This window comes from Ptychodera flava, chromosome 2 (assembly GCF_041260155.1).
Source record: "Ptychodera flava strain L36383 chromosome 2, AS_Pfla_20210202, whole genome shotgun sequence".
In the NCBI taxonomy this organism is placed as follows: domain Eukaryota; kingdom Metazoa; phylum Hemichordata; class Enteropneusta; family Ptychoderidae; genus Ptychodera; species Ptychodera flava.
This window is the reverse complement of record NC_091929.1, coordinates 44,513,723-44,540,931: the sequence shown is the minus strand read 5'-3', so window position 1 is coordinate 44,540,931 and position 27,209 is coordinate 44,513,723. Positions and strand designations below refer to the sequence as shown.

Below are 27,209 nucleotides of genomic sequence, written 5' to 3'. Positions count from 1 at the left end.
CTATCAACCGTTGGGCCGTTTTCCCTTTCGTCATTTATTTATGTATTGATTAATCCTTTACTGCTCAAACTCTCGACCATTGGTTCTGTAAAGTGCATCGCAGTCAATTTGTACCAGGTCCCTCTCTACATTCCCGCGCGCAGTTCACTTTCGAATGGGCGCGTTTTTATCCCGCCCGATATGAATTTTTTATTTAAAATCGCTCGGCCAATCTAAGCGTGAAATTATCTTTTCTAGCGTGTAATTGGTAATCATTTGCATACCATGACCGTGTAATGGAAAGCCATACGCTCTGCGTTTGCCTGGCCACAATCCGCCCAGTGGATGACGGCTAAAGTGGTTCGGTCGCCCATACTCAGATCATATACCGTTATTCCGGGGATGACTAACACGTGTAGAAATCAGAACTATTTCAGCGCTCTGAAATTGAGAAGTAATCCATCGCCTATCTTGCTAAAAGTGGACCTTTTAAAACGTTTCTGTTTACATGCTTCGCAAACAGTACGGCATTCCCCATGGATGCGTGATGATCTGGGGTGACCGACTCCTTTGCCGTACCCCTGCTGGGTGTCTATATCGATGCAACGGTTTGTCCCCGTTGATATAATGCCCTCACTATTTTCGAAATGATCAAAAATTACAATGTAAAGTGATATTCAGTGCGCTTGGTGGCAAATATTGATAATAATAGTTGGTGTTGCGCTTATCATGTACCGAAAGTTTGAATAAGCATATCCTGCCCTTAGCCGGACATTTTTAACTTTAATGATGTTATGCGATGACCAATGTTGTACCAGCATGGTCCCCTGCGTTGTATCACAGCCCCATTATCGGTGGATCTTAAACGATGGGAAATGAGTTAAAACGAAAGGATTGTCGACTTTGTTATGCTTTTTGATAAACAAGTTATACAATTTTAAGGGTCTCTTACATGCGGTAAAAACTACTGCAAGCTACGTACCGATAACCGTACCCATCGTGGTTTCGCAACAGTCCACACGTTGATTAAAGTTTGTGGAAACTTCAGCTCTACACTGATAGCGTCACATGGGTTCGCTTCTTCGCTAGAGAGGGGTTTCCCGTCAAAACATTCGTTGCCCAGCGGGAGATAATGCGGGTCCAATAATACAAGCCCTACGGTAGATTCCAACGATACGGACGGTGTCAATAACCTGACGAGGTCTGGAGGGCGTACTTTGTTTCCAACGCTTCTGTGCACAGGAGTAGAAGATTTTCGACCTGTGGGATTAAACCCCCGAGGGAAAGTGCGAAGGAAATCGTCTGCACCGTGACGGGGAAAAGCGCGGGAACACAGGGTTTTGGGCCGGTGGGGTTTGGCCGTGATAATATCTTCCAAATGGCAGGAGAATGTTGGAAAGCCTTCCCTCGCAGGAGTCACTCACACGGTTTATAGGGGAGTTTTAGCAGCCTCTTCCTTCTCTCAGCCGACAGCACATAAAGCCACATTCCAAAGTCCCTCAAAAGCTCATCATGTTAACCGCCTACCGACAGGACGAATCAAGGATAGGTGCCGTTTACGCCTGCGTTCTTGAGCCGTTTGATTTGCTATGCGTGCGATTTTAGGCACACTGAGGGGAGTGCTCGGTGATTAGCCAACGATCACGTTAAGTTGGCCAGACGGCGACGATGTGAAAATTAGCCTATAACCATCAAATATCTTGTTTAATCGATAAACCAACGCATTGCAAAAATGTATCCCCCAAGTTGGCGCGCAACACTTCCCTAGTTATATTAATTTCCGGTCAAAAGAAGGTGGAATTTTTTAATGTTCGACCATGAAGGCATATCCGTCCACAGCAAATAAAGCAACAGGTTTGATTCAATCATTGTAGGAAACCACAAAGATTCATCAAACACCCCTTCGGATATTTATCTAATTAATGTCAAGATGACCTTCAAAACTGACTTATTTTATAAGACTTGACAGTGGCGTTATATTTTGTTAAAGAGTATCCCTCCCCCCCCCCTCCCTCCCCCTCCCTCCCCCTCTCTCTCTCTCTCTCTCTCTCTCTCTCTCTCTCTCTCTCTCTCTCTCTCTCTCTCTCTCTCTCTCTCTCTCTCTCTCTCTCTCTCTCTCTGTACCAATCGAAATCACACACGCATGGCCAACAAAACGTAAAAATATGTCCGCTTATCCTGGACATTTTCTCATCGTACCGGCGTTGAATCAACTTCCGTCTCATGGTATTTAGATGAGTAATATGCGATATTATGAAGCGATCTTTCTATCGGCTAACCCGGGATGCTATGTCCGTGGCATACCACACCTCGGCTCGCACGTGTTCTCGCTTATGTAGAAAAATGTTTTCCTAAATATGTCAGCGGACCGTTACTTCCTGTGTGAGATGATATATTGTGCTGTGAAATCCTTCGGTCTGAGTAACAGATAAATTTTCGGTGTCACCATATTATGCATAAAGTATTTCCAGTTTTCTGCAGAACAGACAACTATTTGGGTCAAAGGACGGAACTTCTGGGCGGAAAGGGAAAAAATAGCCGCTTGTTGTGCGTGCGCTTACACGGTGTAAATAAATATGCTCCCATGTTGTAACCTCAGAGGTCGGTAACTAGCTTGTTTGTTGGTAGATTTGACAAACTGTTTGTCAAGTGATACCCGGGCAAAACGCGTTAGGCCTGATAGAACAGCCATCGCACACTGCTAAGGACATGGACTAATGACGAGTTTGCCCGTGGAGACCTGCGCTATGTAATTATCCGGCCGAATGATATCTGCACTATCGTTCACAGAGCCGACGTACTTCTTCCGCCGGCCACTTAAACGTGATGGGATGGATCTTACGCGAGACAGCGTCCAGCGATTTTGGCGCCTCGTCTTTCGCGCTAATGAAGTCGATGACATGAATGGTCTTTTCATCGGACATTCGTCCGATTTGTTTATTTTTATGTTGCCTTTTCACATCAATCAAATGTCATTAACAGCGGCTCGACGACACCCGAATATTTACGACCGTGCGAATAGCGGGCTTGATCGGATGCTTCCCATCGTTACGTTGTCGCTGGCCACGTTACGCCGTCCTACTGTATACGCGTCTTTCAATTCCCGTGCCCGCTAATTTGTCTGTATCTCTTTGCAAGTTGTCAGAATGGAATAGTTGACGCCGTGACATTGATTAATTGTTCTGCCCGGTTTATCAAACAATTTGTTAAGGTCACCCTGTCACTCAGATTGATTTGTAGTTTAGTCAACTTTTCCGGATGGTCTTCTCTGTAGGTATTCTTAGCCCATGTACTTCTCAGAGTGTTGTTTGTCCCAGTCTTTGCTCAGAAGCTACTTTCAAAAGTTGGCGACCTCCATTGCGCGATATCAACAGCAATACTTGAAGTCGGGTCAAAATCCCACAAGTCCTTCCCGCCAAACTTTCCCCTGATAGTGCGATTTTGTTTGAACATGTTTGAAACTGTTTTAGGTAGAATGTGCCTCAAGGAAGGGGACAGATATGGCGCACTCAAAATATTACACGTATACAATACCTTTTAGTCTACCATTTGTGGGAACTCATTTTGAAGTTCATGGAGTAAAAGTTTCACACTCAGAGTTAACACAGGGATGGCGGCCATTTTGAATCTCAAAGTGTTGGTAAATACGGGTTAATTTATTCTCTAACACCAAAATTTCCACAATGACCCTCGATTTTTATTCTTGATTTCGAAGGCAATGGTTTAAGGTTCCCTTACGGAAAAGATTGAGCAAAAGTTCAAATCTTGCAATTTTGAGGCGTGTACAACCTTAATGTATCACATTTCTGCATTTCTCAAAAATTATTAAAGGATCCATTAGCTGTAACTTTGGTCATTTTTTTATTTGTTTGCTCTGTGTATCATCTGCAGTTTCTGGTTTGAATCCCTGAACCATGGAGAAATTCCTAATATTTAGCTCATAAATATACCCTATATGAGTATAATCTGCATTGTTATTGTTTAAATTTTGTATTCAGGTCCGGACTAGAATACATTTATCAACAATAACAATACACAGGCTGTGTTGGAAAGCAGGACACCGGGCATTGGTCATGATGATTAGATTATAGTAAAATTCTGTAGTTGATACATTGAAACAGAGTAGTGAAAAAATAGTCAAAAGTTACAGCTAATGTCCCTTTAAAGGAATTCAGACAGGTTATTGCTGTACTTATCAAAAGAAATGTTTTCCTCGAGCGTCTTTGTTCTGGCATTACCATACTGGACTAATTTTGCGAAACTTGAATATAATTTATACTTGCGCATGTTTTAAGGAGATTTCTCATATTTCATACAGACTATACAACATACATATTCTTAAAATTAATGTGCAATGCAAGGTCGTGTGAATAATGGCCTCCCCATATGAGCTAGTAATTTAAACAGTATTGTAGGTTCCATTTTTTGCAACTGTTTTCAGTTATTTTTACATTCATGGGTGACAGTTCGAACTGAGATTTGCTTTCCTACCAAATAGTACGTAGCTCCTATTGTGAAATAACCTTATTCAATTTTATCTTTGTTTTTCATCTTTTTTACCTTTGTAACTCGCTCTTATCATCTTTATCGTGCTTTCAATGAATGTGTTCCATGGGTATCTTTAAAACTGGTTTTTAGCCAGACAGAAAGCAATGTATGGCGACAACTAGGGCCAAAAGCATTATCATTACCCAAAGCGTTGCCCGAGTGTTTAAACACCAGTCCGTCAGCTTGATGGTGAAGACTGTGTTCGTTACTTCTGATTTCGGGGAGCATCCAACTGCCCGGACAAGAGACCTTGGTAGCCGAAGATGGTCAGTAATATCCTACGACCAAATTTTTCGGGCGTTGTTCCAAAATTTAGAACGCTAATTTCGTCTGTGGACGTACCGCCACGGATTTTTTTGAAATGCGTGGGTGGAATGGCACTATTTGCGTTGTAAAGCTATGAGCATTCCAAGAGCTCGCCTCATACCGACATGGTTTCGGTACTGGGCTAGGCTGAAGTCAAGGATTATGGAAATGTATATGTAAGGGCCCCTCTGTGATGCCACATCACATTTTGGAGTGCTCCGGTGTGGTTTGCAAAGAATTGAGAAGAAAGACGTCAGTATGGGAGACATCACACTGACAGTCACGAACGAACGCTCGACCTGTCTGCCGCGTTGCCGACCTGAACAAGCGCCCGCGGTTGGATATTCATGAAACCATGGATACATAGCAATAGCCAGTCAAATCACCGAGCTTTCTGAGCATCATAAACGCATTTCTTGCCAATGGGTTAGCGACTGCATCTGCTGAAACGATCAAAAAACACGTCGGCATCGCTCAGGCCTTGCGTTTTGGAACGCCCACCATCGGAGCAGTCTTGAAGTTTTCCCTGTCGACAATCATCGTAGGACAAAACAGAGAGCGTACCGTTACATGACTCTAGTACCATACCTTAACAATTTTCAGATTGTGGAACCATGATGGCTTCCTCTATTTTAGACCTAAAATTGTCGATATTTACATACAAAATCACCATCCTCGTACAAATCAACCACAAAATTACTACATCTGTACGAAACTACTACATCTATGCGAAAAATTGAGGAAAACACCAAAATGAGAATTACTGGTAGTTCAAAGTACCGCGACTGGCGTATAAATTGAGTTAACTCAAAAATCAACATCGACGCTCTGCATACAATAATTTGGCGCGGGCGCGTTACTTTTGTCAAATAGCAGTTTGACGACGGACAAATCTGTTGCTATCGAGGACATGGCTTCAATAATTCTATCCCCAGGGAAGGCATGATGAAACCTTCAACCAAAGTTTCGCTGTTGATAATTATTGCAAGTAATGCCCGAGATGCCACCATCCCGCATAAACTATCCCTACAACGCCCCGAACTGCAATATGAGCCATCCCAAGAATTCACTGAAACCGCACGCTGAATTACACACGTTTGCCAACATAAACAAGACTTTGTCAGGCTGCCAGTTTCTTCATATGCATTCAAGTTTATGATGTCAGGCAGAATGTCGTACATACCAAAAGTCGGCGTAGAAGAATTATAATGTATGCTTTCATAATAATAGAGGTTATACAAGATTGTAAAATGCAAGTTGAAATCAGTTTTATATGTATGTATGTATGTATGTATGTATGTATGTATGTATGTATGTATGTATGTATGTATGTATGTATGTATGTATGTATGTATGTATGTATGTATGTATGTATGTATGTATGTATGTATGTATGTATGTATGTATGTATGTATGTATGTATGTATGTATGTATGTATGTATGTATGTATGTATGTATGTATGTATGTATGTATGTATGTATGTATGTATGTATGTATGTATGTATGTATGTATGTATGTATGTATGTATGTAAGCATGCATGCATGCATGCATGCATGCATGCATGTATGTATGTATGTATGTATGTATGTATGTATGTATGTATGTATGTATGTATGTATGTATGTATGTATGTATGTATGTATGTATGTATGTATGTATGTATGTATGTATGTATGTATGTATGTATGTATGTATGTATGTATGTATGTGCATATATGTCTGTATACATGTATGTCTGTATGTATGATTACATAATGCAAGTTGGTAGGTTGGTATATACGTGTGCGTCTGTGTGTCTATATGACAATGTTCTTTTCTCTATACGTAATATATACAGTACGTATATAGTATTGTGCATACAGAGTTGTTCGTGACGTATAGTTGTATTGAGAACGACCAACTAATAACACTGTGGTAAGTCGGCTTCTACAAACAGATTCTTAAAATATGTACTATGCCTGCTTGTTTAAGCCACGTTTGTTGAGGTCTATCCCCTTCATAGTAAAACGATTAAGACTCAGTTGGAAGTTATACGATGCCCTGTCATTGGCTATCGACGGTGCACCAATACACTGAATTCGGCTGTCGTTTCGACCCGCGGGTTGTGAAAATTCGAAGGTGTACCGTCATAAGTCTTCATAGAAACAGCAGCCTCGCAATCTAGAGAAACACGTCCATCGAGAATTGTTGTTGTGTACAGTAGCTGCTCAATGTTGTCATTTAGGATTCTTATGCCATGCGATATTGATTTATTGTGGAAATATTGCTTAACGATCTCATTGCTGTATAGTACAAATATTGTCTTTCAGCAGTGTACTTGAATCCCGTGCATGGGGTCAAGAACGCCGCTCGCTGTACAAGACTAGTGTAGTATGGGCCGGCAACATAATACGGAGTAGTTAAATACGCAGTCAACATGCAGTCAACCGTGATGAGAAACGCCCTGTTAATGATACAGCCCGTGTCGAAAACACGTGAGAGAATAGGTGTCGACATACAACCATGGGTGTGAACTCTGAACCGCCCGAATTGGCAGTGCTATTCGAACCCTCCTGCACATTGCTGAAGTACCTAGTTATGGCTCTGATATTGCACGAAGCATTACCTATAAAATCTGTGCGCGGGTGCAATAACCTTTTATGCTTCTTCGACTGGCAGTTTTCTATAAGAAGTCTTGCTATGGCGTGAATTCGAACACGATAGGTGTAGCATACTTGTAGACTAGCGTCGGGAGGCTGGCTAATCTGTGCCGGTCGATGCTGCTGTTCTCATTTGGCCAAAAAGCTTGCCCATCAGAGAACACACAGAACCATTCAGGTGAGAAAATTCGTACACGAGCATTCCAATGCAGTGTACACACTCCCCGCCTTTCAAAGCAGTAAATTTTAACCATAGTACCACGCGTTGCGCTCTTTATGTGCAGCGAACCATCATTATCTCGGGCGTTTCGGAACGCGAATGATCAACCGTAACGCCAAATAGCTGCACGATACCCCCTTGAGGTCGAAAATAAATACGTGAATATCAGGTTTGACTCTCGCGAGACTTTGAAGTACCTTACGCGCATTCGTCTTCCAGCTCGATCTCGCAAACTATACTTTATTGCTGTCGCAAAATCCCGCGTTCTGCGTGGAGAGTCCCTTTATCTGATGTATTTAATCTTGAGTTAGATTATCGCTGTGCATCTCAGACTTTAAAGACAAATGGCTGGCAGACTTCATTGACCCATAGAGCATCAACAACGCGGGAAATGTCAAGAGGCATTTTTTGCTTTATGTCGCAGCATGACGATAAGGCTTCATGGGCTGATAAATTCGTATTAAATTGGAATAATCGATTTCACTGAGAGGGTAAAGTTTAACGTATTTACTGAACTTATCGCACACTTCGAAAACAGGGCCATAATCGGGAGTAGAGAGATCGCTTCAATAGCTACTGATACCAGATAAACCATTTATAGAAATGGTCACGTCGCAAACGACATCAATTTGCTTCCAAGCGCGCCAATAACACCACCTCATAATGACCATGTTGCATCTTAAGTAAACACTGTAAAAATGTTACTGGAGTTACCGTGGCCTGAGATAACATTTATCCTTCATAACAGCAAGCGTTTTGCCACCCATTAGAAATACTTTATGATTGCGGCCAACGATAAACCGCCGCGGTGCGTGCATCTGAACATGACAAACGGAGTAGATTTCGGATGACGTAGTTCGGTAAAGCGCCGTCTGGATGAGAGAGGGAAGAGTACGGTGAGCAAATCTTTCAGGTCAACAGTGGTTATTAAAACGAGGGAACTGTTAAGAAACAGTCGCACTCTACTCTTTCGTCTGGCACTCTTTTAGGCAGTTCGCGCCTCGAAATTGAAAAAAAATCAAACTTCTGGTCAAACTTTCCTCATCGAAACTTTTAACTATTCTCTTGACAAGGCGGGAATATAGATCAAGGGTCACAGAAAAAAGTTTGGTACAAGAGAAACAAATTATCTAGCATTTACCGACATTTCAAATTCAAAATGGCCGCAATCCTGGTGTTAACTCTATGGCGAAAAATAAAACTTTTGATTTTCACAAAACTAAGCGGTAGACAGAAAAGAATTGCAAAAAATCGAGAGTCCAAATATCTGTGTCTGAGGGGAATTATACCTTTAAGTTAATATTGTTCTATAATATCCATTTATGCAAAGTTGAACATTGTCTCATCCGAAAATCTGAACAATAAGGATAAAGATTCATTGTCAATGACGAATATTCAAGCACTCTGTAAAGATCTCGCTACATTGTTGTTTTGTGTGGCGTCCTGTGAGATGACCTGTTTTACTTCTATAGGTGAATTTAATTGTGGAAGTTTGGCGGACTAGTCACTTGTTACGGCCGCCCGTGTAAATAAGACACGATATAAGGACAGAGATATTCGTTAAAGCTCTCAGCTATATTATTTAAACTTTTAATAAAATGCCAGTATTTTGTTCTGTTAGGACAATGATTTTTTGTTTTCCATTCTGTAAATCATGTCGAAATTATGAGTTTTAAACTCGTCAACGCAGCTGGTATGTGGATAGCGTCGAATGCAAATTGTCGACATCTGTCATATGTTAGTCAGGACACAGAATTCACTTCGTTACATTAACACGAAGCACATTGTACAAATATGTTAGAATGGCAAGATTAATATTTTGTATTTCGACATACTTCGAAGAAATTAGCATAAAGTGTACTTGTTTCTAGAAGACTAAAACAATGAAATAAGGCAGGGGGCCCTCTAAAGCGACCTTCATCAAATCAGAGGTGAAGTTTAATGAACTTAACCCCTGCCAGGTCCATTAAACTTCACCTGTGATTTGATGGAGGTCGCTCTAGAGGCAAGAGTCATTAGAAAGATTCAAGGCTGTGAGTTGATATTTAAGTGTATTCCAGGCGTTACAATATTGTGTGTGAAAGTCCCTATCGAGATGTCACGTTTGATGTACTATCTCATGTGCGTATTGTCTGTGTATAATTATCTATAGTGGCAATGCACGCTCGTTGACTGTTCAGTATTTAACACCCGCTCATGTACATAGGTTTCAGCTTGTTTAACTTTTGCGGATTCGTTCATCAGTGAAACATAGGGGATAGCATATTAAGGGGATAACGCGTGTATTTCCATTAGTCAGAGTGCAATGTACCTGTAGAGAAGTCTTTTTTTACATTTCTCCCATGTTTAATCACAGTTTTACGGTGATGACTCAGCAAAAGCTAAATGGGCGAAACCCAAAATAGATTAATGGGTGTAAGGTATTTACTTTGTCGACAATGACTGTGTATGTCAGTGTTTACTTATCTGTGAATTTTAGGTCACCGTTTACAGTCTCTTAGACAACAAAAATACACAAATAACACAAACTTAAATGACAATGAATTTTAACAACTAAAACACAATGACTTAGACAACGCACCTGTTGATTTTGAAGAGTGTAAGCTTTGTTCGCAATGTGTTTGTAAAGGTTTTTAATCCCGACTCCAGCTTTAAAATATTTAAATTTCATTTCGTCTTTACATATTTGTGAACAGTGACAGATATCTATTTTAAATTTGTTTTTAAATTCCTTTTATTTGTTTTGAAATTTGCCCAAAGATCCGTGTCAACTTTTGGACATGCACACTCCACGTATATACACGATCATGCATCATGGGAGAAGCGAGGTACAATATAGACGTTGGTCTTAATTAATATGCTGTTTGCGAACTCGACTACTCATAAAAATACACTTTAATATTCAGCAACAACACAAGTCGTTCGAAATGTTACCATAAGAAAAGAGCTACAGTTATGAGTACAGGGGCTGAAATTAGACTGCTAGGCACGACAAACGGAGCTTAAGTATTGGTCTGTTGTGAGAACATCACAAAGTTAGGACAGTGAAAACTTTCTAATACTTTTATCTCGGTCAGGTGAAGACCAAGTAGGCGCGACATCACTTAAAAAGACCGTGCTAAGCTGAATTAAAGCACTTATTTCGAAATTATTTAACCGGGGGTAAAATTGAAGATGTACAAATCTGCCCGGCAACCGTCTCTTCCACTCAGCGAAATTAATGGACATATCAAATACGGATTAGTGTGATCTGACGACTGACTGGTTTTAATCTATGGAGCAACCATACAAATTCATCTCTGGTTATGGGATCAAGTAATCAAATCGGCGAGTAAGCGTATAATTGAACGAAAAGTCTTCCTATCTCTCAAGGAAGGGTTTCATAAATTTCCCTCGATTAGGTTTTATAAAACGAGGAAAGAAGATCCAGTGTCCTTGCTCTCGATTGTTGAAGCGAGTACCCTAACCGTTCAGACGTGTTTATTTTTCATTTCCCTGGTCTATGCTTCAACCGCTGGCTGCTAACGTCATTTTTTCTGTAGAAGCGGAATTTGCAATAAACGATTTAATCGGCCGAATTTGTTGGAATTCGTGTGTTGGGGGAAAATATTTCTAGAAAGTGGAGAGATCGTGACAATTACGGTTTCTGTGACGTAAATGAATCCAAAATGGCCACCGACCGTACACGGTAGTATTGTCTTGGGATCCCTCAACTTTAATTTGATGATAGTTTCCCGCTTAAACTTTCTTGTTCGCATTCAGAATGTCTGGTGACCCACCGTAAAACATTGAACTCGCCGACCGCTCGGCTTGTCATATCACCGGGCCGACTCGTTTGAAAGTACCACCCATCTGGGATTTCCGTTCTGCAAAATCTTTTTGTCACATCTGAAAAATAGTTACCATTGGAATCCAACATTTTATTAATATGTGTTTAATAGATACATTACTTTTTTCTCTGACTCACAGTTCAGTCTGAGAGAACAGAACTGTTTAGCCTGATGAATACTGACAAAGTTAGATCTAGAGAGTTATTTTTCCGCGGCTTGACCCCTGTGCGAAAATAAATCCCCAAACTGCAGTAAAGTTCTCCGCATAAATTATTTTCCAACGCTGTCAGACGAATTACTCGTCCGGAGAAATGCTACATCGGGTTGTTTCCCCCATGACTATGTTACATTGTGCGAGTTTTGAAGGCGCGCGCAATAATAAGAGCTGTACGGTAGAGCAGTAAATTGAATTTGTGGTAAACTACTTACAAACCTACAGTGTGATAGCATTGATATAGAATTCAGCAGCGGCGAGAGATCGCAGCCTCGGTCGCTCTCTGGAGAGCCACCCTTTAACAAGGAAATTGAAAAATCTAATTGCTTACGTACACAATGTCGCATGTGAGCAGAAAATATGATTTACGAGACTGTTAGTAGCGTACGACGGGGATCTGTTTGCGTGGGAAGTGGGCAGTTTATTGCTAAATTACAATGGCGGTACAGACTTAATAATCTGCTATATCGACTTAAAGTGACAGAGAGATGGGTAGACATATAATAAAACAGATGGGTATTAAGTGGCTGGGGGGCTTACGGACAGGAAGGCCATTATCCGAAACATATACAGTGCTATCGTGTACAGTACGAGGAACATTATACAGACATTTATAGATCCGTCTACATACCTAAACATCCACTCTTACATACATACATACATACATACATACATACATACATACATACATACATACATACATACATACATACATACATACATACATACATACATACATACATACACACACATATACGTACGTACATACATACATACATACATACATACATACATACATACATACATACATACATACATACATACATACATACATACATACATACATACATACATACATACATACATACATACATACATACATACATACATACATACATACAGACAGACAGACAGACAGACAGACACAAGCATTGACATTCAGGAAGACATGTAAACAGTGCATATTGCAATTAAAATAGAAAAATGCTCATAGAGCAAAGAATTTCAGGAATTTTTGTTCTACCACTTGAAAAACAATCACGAGGAAAAGTTAAATATACTTTCAACATAATTATCAGACGATCAGATAAAGAAGTAAATACATTGAACTTGAAGGAGGTACAGCAAATACCGACCGAGGACTTGAAATAAATTTGCTCCAAATAGTGTTGACTTTAAAAGGTCCACATAGCTGACTCTGAAGAAGTAGCTTTCTTGACATTGAAGATTTATTAAAGGATACGGCGTGTAACGTTCGCGAGGTGTCAAAATCAACTACGCCAATGGTCTAATTATGCGTGTGCAGAGCTCCAATGACTGGGATGCACTCATTAGAGACAGCACATGTGGATGAGCCGACACTTTTGTATGCCATAAAAACTACGTTACGCAGGAGAAAAAATCGCGCTGTGGATAACACGTATTTGCAGCGCAATTTTCAGAGCACATGACGTCATCTTAACCCTTGCACTTGAGGGTTCCAAAACTTTGTACACTTGATGTTGCCTGGAAACAGAAAGAGGTACTGTAACATGCCTCTGTCTGCACACTTGTATGTGTGTGTCACACAGGGTTGAAGTCTATGGTTGAAACGCGAGAAACGAAATTTGTAAGTCTCCTCTATGGCGTGAATGGGCGAATTGAAACAAATGGACAAGATGAAATTAATTGATAAGTTGGGTTTACTGAACTTGGCTGGAATAAGCACTCTATTCATTTCTCTACCTGCAATAAAAAGGCGATACAGTACACATATCATAGTTAAGTAATATTTCAGCGAATAGCAATAGCTAAAAACAGAAATAGGTTACAGAAACGAGATTGTGTAATTTGTCAGGATATTTTTCTGTTCACTTTCAAAAACGACAGGAAAGCGGTATTCTGAAGTCCAACCCCGTGACGATTAGAAAGAACCCTGAGCGGAGGGATATGTGTCCAACCAAAGTTGAGGACGCACTGACACTAATTCAACTTGTCTACTTCTAGTGCCAATGGTCAAGTAAGTTGTTCACAGTAAAGCGGCGTAAAATAAATTCTTTGTTTGCCGTCCGCGTGCTGGTAGGTTTTTGGACGAAATCTGAAAATCAAACACAGATCGTCTGCTCGAAAATACGGCGCCTTGTGCCCTTCCTTTGTCCGCAATGACACATTCAGAGTGCCATCACGCAGCGGTTTACTTAAATGTCGCAAAAACGCGAATGTCGTATGATCGTTTCAATATAAATCAGACTACCTATCGTAAAGGGGTACATCAGCCGCTTTATGTGTACATCTACACCTCATGATGTAGCGGACTGCAGTGTACAGTAAGATCGATCGACTGTTTCACAAGTTGATTTCCCGCAAAGTTTTCAAGTTGGTGGAAGTCCGTGAAATTGTTTTAGTTTAGTCCTTCAATTTATTCTGGTTTGATATTTAATATGACCAAAGACTTGGAGCAAATCTAAGCTTTCCGTGTTTGCACATATTTCAAACCTAAGCTTGTGCTCGTTTTTTCGATGTTAGAAATATTTGTTGTGAAAGGCTGTTTTAAGAAATAAAACGTTTTATGTGTTTTTAATCTTTCGCTGAGTTCATATTTTTTAGCACTGAGACCAGTTGCCCAAACTTTTGGTTTTGATAGTCATCTTCATTTGCTTTCCTTTAAAAGAATTAAAAGGTACAAAAACAGTTTGATGCTAGGATGTTGAAGTGGTGTCTTATTATTTTTCCAATCAAATGTTCTAAGCCCCTATACTGAGCGCGGGTAAAAAAATCTGAATTATATTTGGATTGACCAGATGAACGGACCACTTTATTTCCTTCAGGGCCAATGATTTTTAAAGTTGCTGGCCCGCTTGGCCACTAGAGATTTTGCGTGAGTTTCGCACACTGATCAGGATAGATATGATGTGAGGAATTTAATATGTCTAGATATGAATGGATACGTCATCACTTTCTTCGCGCTCAGCCTCTTATCGTGTTCTGATGATGTCACACGTTCTCGTCGGGCAGTCGTTTTCTACGTGAAACGGCCACTTTTCACGTACACCTTTTCCGAGAGCGATTTTTAACGCTCGCTTCGCCGCAGACTCGATGTTCAATATAATAATACAACTTGAAACATTCCAACGCTGTTTTTATCGTCGCCGTCGGATTTTGAGATATTTTAGGAAGCAAAAAGGATACAAAGTTGCGCTGAACAAAGCAAAAGTACCTCCACCAAGGAAATCTTGATACATTGTATGATTTGGAACGTTGACCTAGCTTTTGTGCACCCTTCTGCAGAGTTATTATGCGAGCTCGAGAGATAGCTCAATTGCCTTTTAGCCACCATTCGGTAAAAAATATAGACAAAAGGTTATGACCAGAAATGTAGATTTTTGTATCCCCTGCAAAGTTAAAGGAAAAAAATGTAGAGTTCGTGTTTGTAAATATTGGCAGTCGTCACTCATACCTTTCGTCCATAATTGACCGTAGCTGTGATATCGCAGCGGTGCAAGTGGCGTCTATCGAACGTGCTCGGGTAAAGTGTCACCGCCACAGTAAAATGTTTTTCCTATACAAAAATAGGTTAATCTGTGCATTTATGTATATTATATTAATGTACTTGATTATAGTAGGGTGGTTACAAATGAATGTGTGCAATAAATTGGATTTTGGAATTTCACCGAAAAGTTGATTCACTACTGTATACATGGTAGTCTATGATGAAACTATGAATATTTTTTCCATCGACAAAGATAGATAAATCTGTGTATTTATGTATGCTTGATTATTTATATTAATGTACTTGATTATACTAGGGTGGTTACAAATGGATGTGTGTGCAAGAAATTGGATTTTGGAATTTCACCGAAATGTTGATTCACTGTACATGGTAGTCTATGATAATTTTTTTCCAATAAAAATAGGTAAATCTGTGTATTTATGTACTCTTGATTATTCATATTTATGTACTTAATTATACTAGGGTGGTTACAAATGGATGTGTGTGCAAGAAATTGGATTTTGGAATTTCACCGAAATGTTGATTCACTGTACATGGTAGTCTATGATGAAACTGTGAATAATTGTTTTCAAATACAGAAATGGGTAAATCTGATTCACTATACACGGTAGTCTATGATGAAACTATAAATAAATTTCCATCAATAAAAAATAGGTAAATATGTGTATTTATGTACTCTTGATTATTCATGTTTATGTACTTAATCAGTTTTCTTCAAAACTTCGTAAACATTCTCGTAATATGTAATTTGCGTCTTTTTGCATTTTTCGCAAATATGCTTTGTATTCATATGCTTTGTATTCATAATTGAGATCTTGTTATTTTAATTAATAATTTTGCTGGTGTCTATGACCATCGAGTGCATAAACCTACAAACAAACTATCTTCGTAACACAGCCAGTTGATTACTATCACACACTGTGGTACATTATGTACTGGTATTATTGTTTATTGCCCCCGGCCGGGTTATTGCCATTGTTTATTATGATGGAATTTTTGTTGCTCACAGACACCTAACACCACTCTAAATATGCTTGTTGTACTTATACAAGCACCAGAAACACTGCATTGTAAATGTAACAAGATGATTTTTCATACTTATGGCCCATAAACCGATGGAAAGTTAAAGTTTATGCGATTGATCTATGTTGCACTTGCGTTTTTTAGTGTTTGGATATTTTGCTAGCTGGCTGGCTTGTAGGTTTTTCAAAAATTCAAGGATGGCAAACAAAGAATTTTCTTTACATGGCCTAACTATAAAAACTATAAAACAATTTTCTCAGGGCTAATTGAGCGGACCAAGTTAGGATTTATACACATCCATAGAAGTTCAACATCGATGTTCAGATTGAGGGCAATACTGGCAAATTCATGGCTGTGGCGACTGTATGCCACCACGGTATTAAAAATTCACCGCGGTATAAAAAAATGTGCATCTCTCTCTCTCTCTCTCTCTCTCTCTCTCTCTCTCTCTCTCTCTCTCTCTCTCTCTCTCTCTCTCTCTCTCTCTCTCTCTCTCATACACACACACACATACACGTACATACGCCATGTAGAAAGTCTGTGTGTTGAACTTAGCCGTAGAGCAGACCCCTCGGTTGCATCACCCTCGATGGGTACAGCAACTCTGATATATTACACGATCGCGCTCCCTCTGCGCGTTAGAAATTCTGGTCCAGATACTCACCTTTGACAACGGGTTATAGAAATGACCAAGGGAGCAAAGGAAAAAAACCAGCCGATGGAATTTCTTTGAGGACAATGGATAATTTAGACGTATGGTGATCCCGGTCAAATTGTTGTATTCCCGACTTTTGTCAACGATTTCTGGTGAACTGTAGGTCGGCAATCACCACATCTTGATTGATTTTCCTCATTCAAAACTTGGCGCCAAAAGGTCTGCCAAACGACATTTTCATCGCATTCCTGTGCAGCGTGCATTCCAGTTCAGGATGTTGACGATCGACCAGAAAAGTCACATGATCACTGGCAGACTCGGGACTGAAAATCTCGTGCTGGCGGGCAATATATCAAGAGTGGCAAAGTGGGTAGCTCAATGAAATCCGTGACTGACTACGTAAACAAGTTCCACACGCATTCAACGACGATATATAGCCAGATCGGAAACATTCCATCCACCCTCGAAGAAATATAGCTTGAAGTGGATCAAATACATAATGGGAAAATGAAGGCAATGGAATGTGGTTTATTTAGAGAATGTCGTAAAGGGGCGTTCCTTTTCTTCTTCGACGAGACGTTTTTCTGTAATTCATTTGGATTGCACACTAAAACTGTCAGCAAAGGTAACCCTGACTGAAACGACACCGGGCGAAGTCGATATACAAATTTAAAAAATGCAGACTTCCGCGTTGGTCGGGGATTTTTCCACGGCAACGCATGCGCAGCGGAAGTTCAAATAAATATGAAAAGTGGCACCGGCAGATTCCTGGTGCGATAAATCTATAGATTTATGAAGACAGCCTGATGATTTGTTTTTTATTATCAACATATTGCATATTTTTCAAATTTGCCACAAATGCCAAGATAGCTGCCACTGCCTATCACCGTGTCATGTATGTCAGTTTTTCAGCAGTGATTATTTCCATGGGTCAAGTGATTTTTATTCATTTATTTATTCATTCATTTATTTGTTTGTTTGCTATCTATTTACTCATATCTGATATTCTGGTTGATGACTTTACTTCGATATTACTTTCTTCGAGCAAAAGGTCCGAAATATGCTACAAAATCTTTAAGCTTCAGACTTTGCATCGTCCCAGGTATTTCAAAAAAGAGCCAAAATTACTATCCTTCGCGTGGTCAGAGTTATTACATAGAACGTGTATTGTACTGTCTAAGCCGGAATCTGGACTGCATGAGCGAGTAAGGCACTGGAACCATGTGACGGCGGTCTACAGTTCTGTACTAGAATATCCAACCAATCACTAAATGTGTATCATGTTTTAACTTTGTAAATTTCGTATACGTATTTGCATATTCATGAGACATCGCACAAGACTGTTCGTCTGTGCGGCTTACATGGTATAACTTAGATTTCAACTTCAACTGGTTCAATAAGTCAAATAACTGTACATGTACGTGGTAACACTGTATATTCGCAGGAATGACCAAAATTCAGGAAAAACAATTCGGGTAATTGTTTATTGTAATCAAGATAACATTCTATTATCACATGTTGCTTACAGAGCTAGTATCTCTATACTTACAATGACAACTACTTGGCTTAAAGCGACCAGGTCGTCAGGTGCGCATGCGCGGTTTCAGAAAACCAAATGTGGAAGAGCTTTTACCCGGTCGGTATCGCGATAGCAACGCATTCTATGATCTCTTCCAACATGATTGGCGTAGAAATGAGAGATTTCAAGTGTCAGATGAAAACATTATAAAACTGAATATACATGGTGATTCGAAAGATGTAAGCGCTGTAATTATTTTGTTACGTTGTTGTATGTTAAAGCCTGTATTCACATTTGAATAGCGCGTCCTGTTTGGCTTGTGGTCACACTGACTACAGTGAGATGAACAGAACATAGAGCATACACAACCAACGGCAAACTACTTATCGACGTTAATCGATTTTGCTAACTCGTACTTTGAATAACATTGCTGTGTACAGTTTAGGCAACATATTAAAGTTGGAAAAATTTGTAGTGCATTGGAGACGATAAGGCGGCAAAACGCGGGAAAACGTGAATGTCATTTTTGTCGCGAAAGAAACTTATGAGAGATTTTTCAGAGATAACGATTTTATAGAAAGCTTATCAAGTAAAATCGTGTCGCTTTCGGGGATAAAGAACTATTATTGGCATACATAAATATTTGCGACCTTTATAACTCTTTTTGTGGGTTTCGTTGTTATCTTACGCCAAAATACCAACATGTATGATCGATTTGAATATGATCGATATCTAATTTTATCCGCACTGCCAGAGTGCCTGTTCTATTTCTATTTCTATTTAGCACTAATCCCAATTGGCTGCTTTGCCGCGGTCGAATAGTTGTGTCAGAGACTGCGCACTCGCAATTTTGGACAAGATGTCGTTGATTTTACTGAAGCAAAAAGCTGAGGAGATGTTTAGTGTTATGCCGCAAGCGTACTAAGGGTTGGGTGTTTTCTGGGACAGTCGGAATTTAAAAATTCACTATTGAGTTAAATAATGGTTATGCCCTTTGAAATACTGGGGCTCCCGGTTTGGTCGGTTTTATTGTTATGCTTAGCTGCAGGCTAGAGGCAGGAAAGTGTAACAAACAAGATGATTGGGAAGAAATACTACAGAACTCGAAAATTACCAAAGTGGGAACAGTAAACCACTATTCATTGGCGAAAAGCCACTTCTATTGGTCTCTAGTCATTTTGATTGATCGTTTAAACTTTTATTTGAGTATCTTCAAACAGTTCAGAAATCTCTAAAAAGTAAATATTTTGTTATTGTCAAAGTAGATAGCGCCGCGTACGCCAGCATTTTGGCACGTCTGGCCGAGCGTGCGTCAGTATGCATTAGAGTAAGATTCTTGTACAATCAAATTATACGATAACATTTAGTATCTGTTTACGACACGAGGTCTCCAGGCAAGTGTCATGTTTGCTGTCGTTTGGCCAGAAATCCGGCGCCTTGGAATGGTCAATTTCTCGTAGATTTTGTCCCGTGCCTGTCTGAATTGACTATTGAATGCACGGCCACAGAAGCCGTGTGGTTAGGACAGACAACACACGGACCACGTTAGGTCACGCGAGACCACACAGAAGAAGTTCTGGATGTCAGTTCAACTGGGCGAAAATCAAAGACGGCAACAAAGCCGAGTATGCGTGGCATGCGACAGCAATAAAGAGCGAGACGAACCCTGGGCCATAGCTACTGCGAAAACACTCGCCGGTAATTATTCGATCAAAATTTAATATAAATCCAAAGCTTCGATGACGCATCTTGAGCGCAAAGCTAACTTCTCGCTACACGGAAAAAACCACTGTGGTTGACCTCGCTGCTAGGGTGTGATTCAAGAGAAAATTAATATAATCAGAACTGTGCCGGTCCGTTGACTTGTAAATGGCGCGACGCAACTTTTCTATGCCGTGCAGTTGGCGAAGGATGGTCCCCTTATTGCACTACAAGGCTTCAATGGGACAATACCCGGGCGTGGGTTTTTGGAGGTCTGTGTTGGTATTCGTAGTGATAGTGTGTCGTGGTGCATCTTTACACATGGTTAATCGGTTGGAACCGAAGCATTGTGCCGCGCTGAGCCACCGCATATTTCATTATCATCGGTACACACGACTCTTCTGAATTTGTGGGATCGATCGTCACATATACACTGCGTCTCAAACAACGGCGCACTGAGAGCTGTACAGGAACGCTTCTAACTACGTCACTATGTTATCAGGAGCTATTTACCTACAACTCACAACGGCAAACATCACAACTCTCCGAAGACGCGTTGAATAGACGCGCCAAAAAGGACCAAGCGTCGATGTGTTCACTGGCCCTAAATTGAATAAACATACAACCAGGTGTATTGACTATTTTATTTTATGACACTCAAATAAAAGTTATACAAATCCCCCTCAGATTGTTGAATCGCAGCCAGGAGCGAATTAGCTCGGGCACAACTGAAGTTTTGCCAAGTTGAACGATGTTATAATATATTATGCGGCCTACTAAGAAATCCATATTTATTGTAAAAAACACACTTGATGGTGAACATCAAACGGCCATGTTGATATTTAGGAAAAAAACAGGCACATATCCAGGGATTAAAACGCTGAATAAACAATCTACAAAAACAAGACATTAAAAATAGATACGAAAGCGCACGGCGATCCCCTGTAAGCATACGCAGCGACAGAATGCGTTGAAACTGGAGCCGCAGAAACCCGTTGAGAGCACTCGGTCCATGTCAACAAGGTCTAACTCTGTGTCGGCCACATTACACACATATTATCCTTGCGAACGTTGTCAGCCCTGTCAAAAAGAGAATTAGGCGCTTGGTGAAGGTCAGAGAACATATTTCTGTGTTTACTGATGCATAGGGCTAATAATGCAACGGGCTTACCTTTTGCATCGTGAGCGCCTATAGGAGAATCATCTTGATTTCTCGGGACGGCTGTCAGGTTGTCTTTTATGTCGTATGGTACGTCCGTGCACTGTTCGTTTGGAGCGATGCAACGCCGGACTTGTAGTGTTCTCTGTACAATTCACTCGTACAACTGACTCGCGATCGGTGGAATACCCATATCTTGGTTATTTGTCAACTTCGACATTTCAGCTCAATGGCAGAATCGCTGTCATTGGCTCTCCAATTCCGCCTACACACATCTTGGAAAAATCTCTTTAGACGACATCCAGCCTCTCTGTGTTTTGTGACCGGCTACTTTCCTCCAACAAAACTTTTCAGAGAAGAAAAAAAATATTTTCGCGTTATGGACTCACGGCGTCAGAAATTTCTTGCGTAAGTCGGCGGCCTCTGAAGAAATTACCCGCAGTTCTGAAAGAACCACATGGAGCATGTAAAAGGTCGACTCTGCGCTGAATTCCAACTTAATAAAAAGAGCAACTTGCTTCCACAGGGATTAATTATGAACCTGTCACCGAAACTGTGGTTTTAACCTCCCCGATACTGCAGTGTGATGAAAGTAACCCACTGTCTGTCTTTTGTATACCTCTTCCCCTCCTAGTTACCGGGAGCAAACAAAACGTACTCTGGTCTGAGGTATTCGTTCGCGTGAACGCTGATGAATTCAGCCGAGAGAGCGGCCGTCATGCAAATCCTCGGTCCTAAAAAGCACTTGCAGTCCGTCCCATGCCCGCGTTGAACTGAATTGTCCGGACGTGTACTTAGCTGTTTAAAACGGGGCACTAAAGCCACGTGCGTCAAGGGTAGCGAGGGGTAACGCCCCAACGGAATTGGACTTCCGGGTCAAACTCGTCCGTCTTAGCAACAGAGGTGATTGCACCGACGGTGATTTTAGGCCACAGGATGCAGACGGCTGCAACAATTATTCATTGAGAGAGCGAGCAAGAAAAAAACAATAGACAGTTCCTGCATGGCGAGGAAGTCACCGAGTCAGCGAGGTTGCTCAAACCGGCAAACCTCGACTTTTCAACGGCACACGTTCGCGATACACCCAGAACCATCTTCAAAAGCATGAATAAAGTCCCAAGATTCGAAATTGAAAGCTTGTACCTGTCTCCTGCAGGAATTGCGATAAGAAGTTTTGCACTGTGATTTGATTCTGATAGAAGACTGCCATAAGTGTAATACTTTCCACTGGCTAGGGCATGCGCAGTCAACAGTGTCTTCATTCGTGTATTTTTTGACGTTTTTGTGAGTGTAATAATGAATTTACCCTCCATCATAAATCACAAGGTGGGTTAGTGGCAGCGCAATAGAATCAAAGACATTTAACAGTTAAGTACGAATCACTAGGGGATTAGTCGAATTAAATACCTTTTATCAGATTAACTGACAATTAAGCTCAATGTTCGAAGATGGGCAGTTTATTGAAACACCGACATACAAAGGAAACAAAAATAGCTTTCCTTCCGGTGAAATATCACCAATAATAGTTAATTTGGTGCACTGGCTTTCTGCGATCAATGAAGAACACAGGATAGCATAGAGCGAACTTTTGTCTTGCCATGCGATATGTTTTATCGACAAAACTAAAAAGAGCAACTCAACAAAACCAATATTTTCCTAAAATATCCTAAGTGCTCCTGTTTCCTTTATCGAAAAATCGAACTTCAAACACTAATCAAACCTCAAACTGTGTACAAGAGTGAGTCTCTACTCTCATGTCTAGAGAATCATTCGATACGGTTGAAGCAATGTTCTGTGAAAGCACGGCCCGATTCGTTGCCATGGAGAAAGAACGCGCTGATTCTGTGGATGGCATAATTAGCGGTGTGTGTATAGCGCTGCAGCGCTGTTGCATTTGATACTGAAGGAGAGTACAGTTTGTCGATGATGTTAAGTGTACTGGGGATGTATGTGTACTGTGTAACGCACTTTGACAGTCGCAACCACTCTGCGGGTGGAGGGGCAGACTGTGGACACAACGCTCCCTTTAAGGTACAAGGCGCCTCGGGAACGGATATTCGGACTCAAATTTCTACAATTCTTTTATGATCTACCACTTGTTGGGGCTCATTTTAAAAGTTCTTTGAGAAAGAAAAACTGTTACCCTCTTAGTTTTTCAAAAATCCAAAATTTCATATTCTCCACAGAGCTAACACAGAGCTAATAGGGATGGCGGCCATTTTGAATTTCAAATGTCACAAAATCTTGGATAATTTGTTTCGCTAGTTCCAAACTTTGCATGGTGACCCCTGATTTTTTTACCATTAATTTGGTAAGAGAATGGTAGGAAGTTTCATTTCGGAAAGTTTGAGCAAAAGTTTTAGTCTTTCACTTTCGAGGCGCATACTACCTTAAGCTTCTCACATGGAGACTGAGGCCGAGCAAAATCAAGCACAAACTGACATCACTACTCATCATAGATACCAATTCGGATGAAGACGCCGCGTATAAGGCACGAAATTAAGCTTGAAAGAGGCAAAATTAAACTTCCATATAACTGTACCTAGGGGAGAACCATTTGATTTCTGAGGGTGGGGGTTTGGGAATGTCGACAGGGGAAGAGGAGAAAAAAATATGATCATGTAATTGCTTGAAGAAAATGTTCTAGCGGATTTGCATTGCTTCCGCAAACGGCAAAACTCATTTAATGCAAGCCCGACAAGAGAAAAAGATGTTGTCACAGCGACGGAGAAATGCTGCCATACAAATTTCCTCCCAACCCATTCTCGAAATCAAATGGTTCACCCCATACTTATTGTAATCGCGTAGCACAGCAGCCTGGTGACCGCAAGACCGGAACATGAACTGAGGGCAGTGAAGGAAGTGTCATTTCCTGTGTCAAGGCACAGAATGATACAATGCGGCCGATAAAATTGTGATTGTTCACGTCGAAAAGGGTGATCGAAAGCGGTTTCTGCAATTGCCAATTCATGGACTGATTTTTTTAAATAATCAGCGGACCAGCAGTGAGTTAGAGTGTGGGGGCGAGCTGCCATTGCCATCCAGAAGGCAGGACGTGGTTATGTGACTTATAAAGATATCCGGGGAGACTTGCTAATAGTGTCGTGGAAGACGAAATGTAGTCCCGTGAGGAGTGAACCTGGTTCGAGCAGAGAAAGGAGAAAAGTTGGGGGGGGGGGGGGTAGTTGACCCCTGGCGATAGCCTAGAGCAGCTCTGAACATATTTCGTTTACCTCCAAAGTTAAATTTCAAAATACTGTCGAATGGCGAATTCCCATGCAAGAAAACCCCTCACTACAATTCTCCAAAACAGCTGATTGGCTGCCCCTTGAATGGTATACGACGACATGGTTGTAGATGGTGATATTACGGGCCATCGATTCGAAGAGTACAGCAAACACATTTCCATGGCAACCAGTAACACAAATACACGACCAGAGAGAAAATTAAGACATTCGTCGTCATACCCTTTCAAAATTATTTCTTCAAGATGACATTATTGCAGCAAATTTGATTTATCATTCAGTTTTACCATGAATTTATGATTCTTGTCTTCGAACCGTAAATTTATTTAATAATTATCGACTTTCATACATTTTTTTTATTTTTAGACGATAGCTGTGCTTTATCATGGCTAGTGGTTCAGGGCGTTTCTAGCGTTCAAGCGCACAGACAATATCAAACGCATTTCGCCCACTGCCTTTACTGTCACCCTTACAGCATGTATTTAATTTTCAAAGAAAGACAACCATTTGGTCGATTCAGTGACTCATTTCTAACGGTTATCTTAACGCTGCACGTCTGAGGGCATTTTTCCAATCTTCTGTATAACCCACAGGATTGACTGAGGCTATAAGGTACTATAGACACATGCATTGAACCCTTCGTAAAGTGGACGCGAGAAAAAGTGCGTCATTATAGAAAACTGACGTAAAATCAAAATATGCGACTTATTTGATGTGTAAATTTACTGGGCCTGGTGCGTATACGGTTATTGTACACGGCTGTCCATTGCGAGCAATTTAAAACACATTAAGGTAGAACGCGCCTCGGGGACAGAAATTCGGGATTTCAAATTTAATCAATTCTCTTCTGATCTACCACTTGTGGGGTATCATTTTAAAGCTCTTGATGAAAGAAAAGTTTTCTCCGTATTAGTATTTCGAAAATTGAAAATTATTTTTTCCTCGTAGAGTTAACACAGGAATGGCGGCCATTTTGAATTTCAAATATCGGGAAATCTTAGCTAATTTGTCTCTCTAATGCCAGATTTTGCACAGTGACCCCTGATTTTTATTCTTGCTTTGGTAAATCAATGGTCGAAAGTTTCATCGAGGAAAGTTTGAACAAAGTTGAAGTCTTTCACTGTCGAGGCGCAAATTACCTTAAATGTGAAAAATATTACCACAGTTTGTTGTTCACAGGTGTAAACGGACTGGCTCCTCCTATAAGGAAATGAACAAGTATTTTACAATTTTTTATGAAAAGAACAATTACACACTTAGGCCAATTCAGGCTCAATAGAGTTCAAAGGTTGAAGAATCACTGTACGAATCACGTGATCAGTAATTAGGCTCGTATGTCCGCACTAATACTATGCTATGTGTGGGTGACAGGGTATAGGGTTCGTCATGAGCAGTTTTATTGAAGGATTTCGCTTTGAAGTTTGGAGAATTTATATTGACTTCCTTAAACAATATCATGTCATTGATTACATCTACAACAAATGTAACTTTACATAATTTTGTCAATATTTGTGTTCAATGTATAAACTACAGTTTCTTGCCACGGTTTACTTCGTGCAGCATTATGAAATACCCGTTATTTGGTGAGTCGATGCGGCAGTGTCAGTGACAGTTAGATGTGAACTTTGGCTGTCGACGATTGAATTTGAAATGCGGACCTGAAGTCGATTAACAACGCTGACAATGCTGTACACAGCCAATAACAATCCGAATACTGGTTATTTCAACACGCTGTAGGGTGAAGACAATACGCCTGAAAAATTGTCAAAAGTCAGAGCTACTGGGCATTTATTGTGTGTCCATGAAAAACACAATTAATGCACAACAGACTGCATTGTTACATGATACTGTGTGCATCCTCACGAGACACGGAGTAGTCCCATTCGGTAGTAAGATTTTATTTAAAAAAATAACACCTTAAAGAAATGCTTTTCAAACTGTGAAAGCATTGCATAAAAACAGGCTAGAGAGAAGCTTGCGAAATATATCAAAGCAAGTTACTGAAAGGTATACTATGCGCACTTCCGAAATGTATCCAGAAATACACGCGAAATGGTACAAAAATAGATCATTATTGACCTTTTTATACAAATAATTGACCGTAAACGGCAGGTGTTTTGCTCAGCGTCACCTCAGGCAATATTTGCATTATCGTGACAAGACGTCCATTATGATAAAACACGCCTCCAAGTTGAAAGACTTCAATTTTTGCACAAGCTTTTCTCAATGAAGCTCAAACCCATTCTCTTTCAAAATTAAGAATAAAAATGGCGAGGGTGTGTTTCACCGATCCACAGAGGACCAAATTACCAAACGATTACAGACTTTTAAATAAAAAAATGGCCTTATTCCCAAGTTAACTAATCTATGAAAAACAAGATTTTACGTTTTTCACAAAACTGAGTAGGTAAAAACTTTATTTAATCAAAGAGCTTCAAAATCAGCCCCAAAATGCGATATGAATGAAAAGTTTTGTACAAATTTGAAAGTCTCAATATTTGTACCTGAGGCACATATTGAGGTCGCCTATCCATGAGTGTCTAAAAAAATGTTTAGAATTGTTTTACTAAAACCCAAAACATCGTTCACTGGCGAAATGAACACACAATGGACACGATTACGTAATTTCCGGGGATAATAAATGCCCATCTATCTCTACCCGGACTAAATAAAGAGT

At 40.3% G+C, this 27,209-nt stretch overlaps 1 protein-coding gene across 4 annotated transcripts in view; it reads right to left on the bottom strand.

Moving 5' to 3' along the window:
• LOC139121888 (neurotrophin-3-like) overlaps positions 1–22,141 on the bottom strand; it is a 43,658-nt gene extending 21,517 nt beyond the window's left edge. Inside the window, exons 1-2 of one of the 4 annotated variants that reach the window (XM_070687181.1) lie at positions 21,907–22,141; positions 21,300–21,633 (exon numbers count right to left, since the gene is read on the bottom strand). Coding sequence is in view for 1 of the 4 variants with exons in the window: in XM_070687161.1 (XP_070543262.1) it covers positions 962–977 (16 nt within the window). In the remaining 3 variants the exon portion in view is untranslated. Of the gene's footprint in view, positions 1–961; positions 1,578–21,299 lie in introns of those variants that run through there. The other 3 variants (XM_070687189.1, XM_070687172.1, XM_070687161.1) reach the window with 3 other exon arrangements.
• Between the last annotated feature and the right edge of the window lie 5,068 nt (positions 22,142–27,209).